Source organism: Carya illinoinensis, chromosome 6 (genome assembly GCF_018687715.1).
Source record: "Carya illinoinensis cultivar Pawnee chromosome 6, C.illinoinensisPawnee_v1, whole genome shotgun sequence".
NCBI lineage: Eukaryota > Viridiplantae > Streptophyta > Magnoliopsida > Fagales > Juglandaceae > Carya > Carya illinoinensis.
In genome coordinates, this window is record NC_056757.1 from 3,082,326 (window position 1) to 3,090,006 (window position 7,681).

A 7,681-nucleotide genomic window follows, 5' to 3' on the forward strand; every position below is an offset into this window, starting at 1 on the left:
TAAACAACCTCTCTCACACACTCATTTCACCATGCATTCCAATGCTACTTCGCAAGTTAAACTCACAAGCAACGCTAAACGATGAATACAACCTAGATTCACAAAGTAAGAAGCCTTATTCTTTGTGAATCTTGTCTCTTTATCTTTTCTCTCTCTTTTTTTTTTGGCTACAATCTAGCGCACACCACATGTTCCAGAATGACTCTGCCTCTTCCATTTTACTTAGCACTCACCAAATAAATATTTAATTACATATCCATACGATGCATGGGTTTCCCATTTATCGGTATTTTAATGGGTTATTGAATAAATGCAATCTGAAGTAACTTTAAACTCGAACCCATTACAACATTGCATCACATCACCCATTACATGACAGAGCATTACCAACAGAAAAAAACATAATATGAACCACAAAATACTAAACTCAGAACATCAAACACAAACCCAAGTGAAAATGAAACACAAATCTAAACAGACCCAAACGAAAATCAAACACAAATCTAGAAAAAAGGAATCTAGCTAAATTGAGAGAGAGAGAGAGAGAGAGAGAGAGAGAGAGAGAGAGAGAGAGAGAGAGAGAGAGAGATTAACATACCGTAGGTTGCGCAATCGCATGGCTAGGGTTTTGGATTCAAGAAACTTGAGTTGAGATGAGAGACGAGAATCGAGAGTTGAGAGAATAGGATTCGAGAGACGTTAGAGTTGAGAGATGAGCAAGATAGCGACGAGAGATAGACAAAGTTGACAGAGTCTGAAGATTAGAAGAAGTGAAGACTGAAGAGGATTCAAGAATCAAGAGACCATGTCAAAAAAAAGAAAAAAAAAAAAAGAAAAAAGAATCAAGAGACGGCGATAGAGGAAATCAATCAAGCAGGGCAGCAACGGTGTCATTTTTAGAAGGGGAAAAAAAAAGCATATAACCCGGTTACAGATAACCGGGTTATAAAACCAGATCCGTAAGCAGATTCAGGTTTCCCTTAACCGCCCGGGTGTAATCCAAGTGGATAACTACCCGAATTTCAGATTTCCGGACCGGATCGGAAAAAAATCTGGTCCGAATGAACACCCTATTACAAACAACGTCTATGGACAACAGTAGAGGGAGAGAAGTTGAATACAATATGGGCTAGATCAATGAGGGCTTTCAATCAGCCGTTTTTCTCAACGGCCCAGATGGTGGCAGACATAGAAGATATGAGTGAGATTGGTAGAGGGAAGAATACGGGTAGAGGGGGAGGGAAAATTTTGAAATAGAGTTCAAATAGGCAAAACACACGTCTTTAGTTTAGGTTAATAGTAAGGGGAAAAAAACAAAAAAAATCCTCAACAGGTGCGGTGTAGAAATAGGAGGAGGTAACCGAGGAAAGAACTCGTATGCCTAGACATCGAGTTGTAACCTTCTTTTGGGTGTAAAACGGGCTATTTATCTCATATTACGTCCCTTTTTCCAAAGTTGGGCCGAATTGGGCTGAATGGGCCAGGCCGACCTGGCCTCTTGCCGTTTCTCGCCGCCAGTCCGCTCGCACACGAAACTCCGTTCCCAGCAACCATTTGTCTCGTTATCCCGAATCAAAATCCACCAGTATAGAATATTCAAATCTAGGGCTCGTTAAAACCTTTTGGATCAACCGCTGTGCCACAACCCAAATCCGCCGAAATCCCGCTCAAGTCTTTCCAGCAGTTTGACCGAATTCTGCTCCAACGGGTACTTACAATTGTTCCCTTTGCTTTTCAATTCGTTTAATCTGGTCTGTTTTCCGGCTTCGCTGTCGTATTTTCATTCCTGTTTGTTCTTTCTTTCTCTTTTTGTATTAATCTCCGATTTGTGGAACATATTCGGGTTTATTGCGTTATTATAGCACTTGCAGTGCTAAGTTACCTATCTTTTTTTGTGGGTCATCGTTTGTCGTCGTTATTTAAGAGTCAACGATGTAGTTTGACAGGGGATTATAGGTTGGACTTGTATATATATTTTTTTTTCCTGTTTGTTGAATTTATTTACAGTTTGAGGTTGGTAGTGCAGTATTATTACCAAAACACTGAATTCTATAATGTTGGTCTGTTTCTCCGAAGTTAAATGCAATCTGAGACCTATGCCCAATGATTAAAATTTTGTTCTGCGGGAGAACAAAAATATTGGGTTCATAATTGAAGAAAATGTTGAAGTGGTAGAAATATTTGCCATTGTGGGGGTTGAATCATTGCATTGCGGCCTTCCTTGGAACCACTGACCTATACCCAGTTGCCACCATATTCTATTTCAAAAGGAGGTTAATAATGGATGACGATGAACATGAATTACAAAATTGGAAAGACATGGGTTGTGGGTGGGTGGGTGGAGTTCTCAGGTGGAAATTTTGGCACATCGTATATCTACCAAATGAGCAATGAGAGAGCACAAAGCAAAGGGGCAAATGGGTTTTGTCAATGGTGACGGCTGCAGAAAGAAATGTTGGTGAGGATGGTTGAAGATCTTTGTGGAGATGGGTTTAATGATGTTGGGAAAGAATGGACGATGATAGTGGTGGTGGTGATGTGGGTATTGTCAACTGGAAATAATGTCGGTCTTCTATTAGTTGTGATGATGATAGCTGATGGTGGTCTGTCTTTATGGTGAGCAGATGGCTTCTAATTGCGAAAAAAATCATTTGGTACGAATTTGACAAGGGAACAAAAATTATCCTGTAGGAGGTCATGATTCCCGATCGGAGAAACTTTCCCTCTTTCTCCATTTTCCTTGTTATTTTTCTCCTCTATTGTTTGTTGCATCAAGTTGATAGGGTTAGATGTTGGTCTTCACTGTATAATGAAGGTTGATGATAGATAAATTGTCTGTCCAATCAGGTATCAAGATATGCTTATTCTTAAAGTCATTTTTTCATATTACATAATTTGTTTTTATCTTGATTATTATCGTCATCCTTTTTACTGTTATTATTGGCAAAGTCACAAAGTTGGCCGAGTGGCAGGCAATAATTAGGTCTGGTTGTGTCAAATCTTCACGAACTTTACTTATAAATAAATAAATAAATTTCAGGAACTGTTTCTGTTTTGGATTTCAAGATCTTATAGCTGTTTAATATGCTTGCTGTTGTCAAAAATAAAATATGCTTGCTGTTGTATGTTGAGTGGATTTATGTATACTTCCTGTGTCTCGGGATAATAAACTTTTCCATCGTTCATAAAATTTATCTTACACATTTATAAAAAAAAAAAAAAAAAAAAAAATACATGCTGTTGAGGACCAACATTTTGCAATCTAGTAGCTTCCAAAAGCTAAACTGCTCTATTTCATGGTTCTTTCTTTGTATAACCTTTTCCATTTGTTCATAGTTGTTGTTTATCGAACAGGATCCCTGGGAGATTTTAAGTGTTAGTATATTACCTACTGGATCAAAATCATTGCCATCATTGGCAGTATACTCTCCATGAAGTTCTTAGAATACACTCCTCTGGATAGGTAATTGTTTAATATCTAAGTCAAAGAATTGAACTCTACTTACTTGACTACAATAAGTCCACCTTTTTCTCTGATTTCAGCATTAATATTTATTTCTCTATAATATTTTTTTTCAGATTAAATGATTTCTTGACTCATTTAAATCTTGGAGACAGTACCATTAAAGGATGCCTTGAGGCTTACTCGTGTAAGAACAAGTTTACTACTTTTTTTTTTTAAAATTATAAAAGTATTTGCTATTAATTCAAGATTGACTTAGTTCTCTTTTGTTTCTTTTAGGCAAACACACTGGAACGGATAAGAAACTGTCTGTCAGCTTGGAGAATGAGGTAAATCTGGCATGTTAAATATTTTGCAGGTTTGATTATTATGTTGGACAACTTCCTTAAAACATTTTCTACTTTTTCCTTGTCCTTTTAGATTTTTCCCACCCTTTTTTCAGCTGTTAGGATTCTTTGTCCTATTGGATATGCCATCTAAGCTGAGTATCTTTTCTCCTAGTATTAATTTCTACAGAGAAGAAGGCCAAAAAGGAGGGAAAAAAAGCTCTTCTCCTCTTTATTTGTTGAATAAAAAGAGATAAATTGCTTAATTATTTTGTCTTACATGTCTTTTTTTTATTCAACATTCTGACTTTTACTTCAGATCCTTGATTATCTTGGGAATTCTTCAGACACTGACTCTTCCTCGCCATCTGATTTCTTGTTGAGCCGAACCAGGTAGAAATGTTAGCTATATTTGTCTTGGAAAGTGTAGGTTATCTCTTATGTTTCTTTGACTGGTTTTTATTTTTGCTCATTCCAGCCGAAAGACATTGATCTACCTGGTGCTTACACTCAATCACATGTATCCAGATTATGACTTCAGGTATCTCTGTATGTTATGTTGTATAAAGACATTTTCATTTAACATATGCCTGAAAGGAGGATTACGGGTAATGCCATGGTCAGCTTATTCGGCGACTTGGCAACCCACTAAATAATCCTCTCTTGATTGCTGTGGGAGTGTTGTCAAATGGTTTGACAGACAGTTTAGAGGACTGTTGCTCTGGAAGGAGCTGAGAGTTCAAATCTCTCCATTTCCCAAAGTATAATGTGGTCATTCTTACGGTTGGCTTATTTGCTCATCTTATTCCTATCATATGCATACCATAGATGATTTGCTGTGGTCTTTTCTATGGTTTCCTTATGTTATTATGTTGCCTACATCGTTGGGGTTTTCTAGTACAGTGAAAGCTCACCAATTCTTCACAGAGGAAAGCTGGGACATTTTTAAGCAAATTTTTGATACCTACATGTTTGAAGCCTCAAAGGTATTGCCATAATAATGTTTGTTAGGTTTCTATGAATATTACTTTTGTCTAGCTAGTGCTATATTAGTTTTTAATATTATTCAACCTATTAAATGTCATGTGCACCCCAATCTACATGTTCTTGGATGACCCATGAACTTATGATCCTAAATAGATGTTAGTTTGGGGTGCACTTCGTGCCTTCTGCAACTAATCTTTTTCACGCTACTAATTATTTCTTCCTTGGTTGAAGTATCACCTTAGTACCTTACCCATGATTAAGCACCATTATCATACTTTGGGATATAGACTGGATACTTTTTCTGAAGTATGGTATGGTTGTCTGATAGGTTAATACCTGAATTAGAAAGAACTATGGAGCTACTGATTTACTTCTAGAGATGGTTGCCATTGTCTGAAATAAATATGTGTAGTGTTCTGATTACTTATTGCATGAATTGGAGGAAAGTGGTTGCTCATTTCTTTTGCTTGTATGTTCTAGATATGATGATGCATAGTTATAGTGGTTTATATAACTTAGTGTTTATTTGACTAGGTGATTAGTGTTATTTTGAAAAATAGCTGCATGACCCGTATTGTTGGTTTGTTGGTCTATTCAATTGCAGGAATGGATTGAGACCAATGGGAGCAGTTCTCTGCTGGAGACCTTGTACAAGGCTTTGGATGAGGTGAGCTTAGTTTAGAGAATTGACCCCTTAGGGTACAAACTTGTGGTCAAAAGGCAGGCCTGGGATGAGCTGTAGACTCGAGCATTTTGGGTTTGATTCCATTATAAGAGTTTCCCTAGATTACTTGATACAAAGTTCCAGACTTCTAGTGGGTGGGTTCATGTATTTGGAGTTTATTCCAAAGGGGTGGGTCCGAAGAGACCTACTTTGGTGAAGTTCCACATCTTCCAAAAAAGAGAAAGAAAAAAAGGAGTGGATGCAACTCATACCTAGTGACAATTTTATGTTATCTTGTGATGCAGGTTGTAAAGTTAACAGAATGTGAAATTTACAGTTACAATCCAGACTCTGATGCTGATCCTTTTTTGGAGAGGGGAGCCATGTACGTTTTGATTGATCCTTAATTGGCGTTAGTCTACAGATTTGCAATATGACTTGGGCGCACTTATTTTCTTTTCAGATGGTCTTTCAATTTCTTCTTCTACAACAGGAAACTAAAACGGGTTGTGAGTTTTCGTTTGTGCTGTTTAAGGTAGGCTATTTTTTTTTAATACCGTGTTCTCTTTTAATTGTCATTGGTAGTTTTTGGCTCAATTGTTGCTATTTTCTGCAGTAATTTGGTGGCTGATGAATTTCGTATGGTTGAATTACCTTGTGAGGAAGATTCGGAGATCTTTGATGTTTTCGATGACATGGACATGAGAGTACAATAAGCTGCTGATATGATGATTACATGTTAAAGTTCTTCACACAGGTAGTTGTGCAATAACAAGTGCTGCACTCTTGAGGCTTTGGCGGCTTTCTACTTTCCTGTATGTAGTTGGTCTCAGATAGTTGGGAACATTTCTGTTGTATGAATGTATGTAAAAATATAACCAGGCTTGTAAGCTGATATGGAACAACCCAAGTTTTTCAAAGACATTCCTCTTTCCTGTATGCATTTATAGCATATTGTAGCCGGTGTCGTGTAGTTAGGAACAATGCTGTCTATATAATCCAGGCTTGTAAGCTGCACATATAAGACGACCCAAGTTTGTCAAAGATGCTCCTCTCGTCTTTCTTGACAAATGGTGTTCGTATCAGTGATCTGTTTTTTTGTTTTATTTATTTGTGTTTCATATCGTGTCGCTTATGTGGTTTTATATGCATGTATTTATGCTTTGGAATGAACATGAAAAAGTTCCTCTTGAAGACTTATCGAAAGTAAATTTGGGAGGACCATGTTGTTCTTGCCCGAAATTCATTAAGCAGTTAATTTGTGTTTTTGGTTTTGTAAAGAGTTTTCATTCAGACATCAAAAAATAGCATGGACATGACATTGAATCATGAGGGGGTCGATTTTCATTGCTTTTTATAGAGTATGCTCTTAAGTGCTATTAAATATCTCTTGGTTAAAGTAATGATGGGAGGTAATGGAACTCTTACCACTATCTTTAATGAATCTTGAATGCTAGAGCACTTGACTTCATCCAAGATGATCATGACCGCACTTGTACAAGCTTAGTGATCTGTCATATCTCATTATGCAACAACTTTATCTTTACTGCTAGAATTATCATTCTTGCAATCAATCCAAAGGCACTAGCCATTCCAAATTGCATTAAAATACAAACTAAAGGAGTTTAAGGTGGTAACTTATATGATTACTCTGTCATTGTCATTCTTTTTGCACTTTCGATGTTTTCCAATCCTTTTTCTTTTTCAGCAAAAAATAAATAACATAATGCACTAAGCCTAAGGGAGGATTACAGGAGTAAAATGTTCAAAACTGGTACATATCTACTGCTATGGGGCACCCATTAACTAACTGTTCGGACATGAAACTATAAACTGGTACAATGGAACATAATTTCACCAGCATGCGGGGAAGCTAAATGGGTTGCACTCAAAACCGTCCCGGCGGAACCATCATGCCATTGTACTTGCCCAGGCGCATTGGATAACTTTAACAACTTGCTGGGATGACGCATTTCCTCCCCCCCCCCCCCCCGATTATAAGTTTATTTCATTGACCAAGAAAAATTTTAAGTCTTTGATAACCTTCCTGTAAAGTCTCTAGCTTTGGTTACTGGACAGTTTCTAATGGCGACTTAGATTTCTACTGGGACACAAACTGCTTTAAGGATTAGATTCTTTTGAGGTTTTGTCCGAATTTAAGAGTATCAAGCAAAAGAGAAATAAATGAGTTTTGTAGATATTTATTACTTATTTAACGTTGTCTTATAAGATAAATAATAA

General features: G+C 37.1%; 1 protein-coding gene across 2 annotated transcripts; it reads left to right on the top strand.

The window, feature by feature from the left end:
- Positions 1 to 1,522: 1,522 nt before the first annotated feature.
- Positions 1,523 to 6,546, top strand: LOC122314352 (repressor of RNA polymerase III transcription MAF1 homolog). 2 transcript variants are annotated; one of them, XM_043129875.1, is made up of 11 exons: positions 1,523 to 1,708; positions 3,337 to 3,463; positions 3,580 to 3,650; positions 3,743 to 3,792; positions 4,109 to 4,182; positions 4,268 to 4,330; positions 4,688 to 4,775; positions 5,381 to 5,443; positions 5,746 to 5,825; positions 5,904 to 5,975; positions 6,057 to 6,546. In XM_043129875.1, exons 2-11 carry the CDS (start codon positions 3,432 to 3,434, stop codon positions 6,154 to 6,156), a joined length of 693 nt encoding a protein of 230 aa, XP_042985809.1. In that variant the 5' UTR covers positions 1,523 to 1,708; positions 3,337 to 3,431; the 3' UTR covers positions 6,157 to 6,546. The 2 variants fall into 2 exon arrangements, with proteins under 2 accessions (XP_042985809.1, XP_042985807.1); XM_043129873.1 differs by having other exon boundaries at positions 1,524 to 1,708; positions 3,355 to 3,463.
- The last annotated feature ends 1,135 nt before the right edge of the window (positions 6,547 to 7,681 follow it).

Bases quoted from the DNA above. Each gene is read 5' to 3' on its own strand.
- LOC122314352 (XM_043129875.1), top strand. From the start codon at position 3,432: ATGAAGTTCTTAGAATACACTCCTCTGGATAG. The intron at 3,464-3,579 runs GTAATTGTTTAA...ATTTTTTTTCAG, and splicing joins GAATACACTCCTCTGGATAG to ATTAAATGATTTCTTGACTC. The intron at 5,826-5,903 runs GTACGTTTTGAT...TTTTCTTTTCAG, and splicing joins TTTTTGGAGAGGGGAGCCAT to ATGGTCTTTCAATTTCTTCT.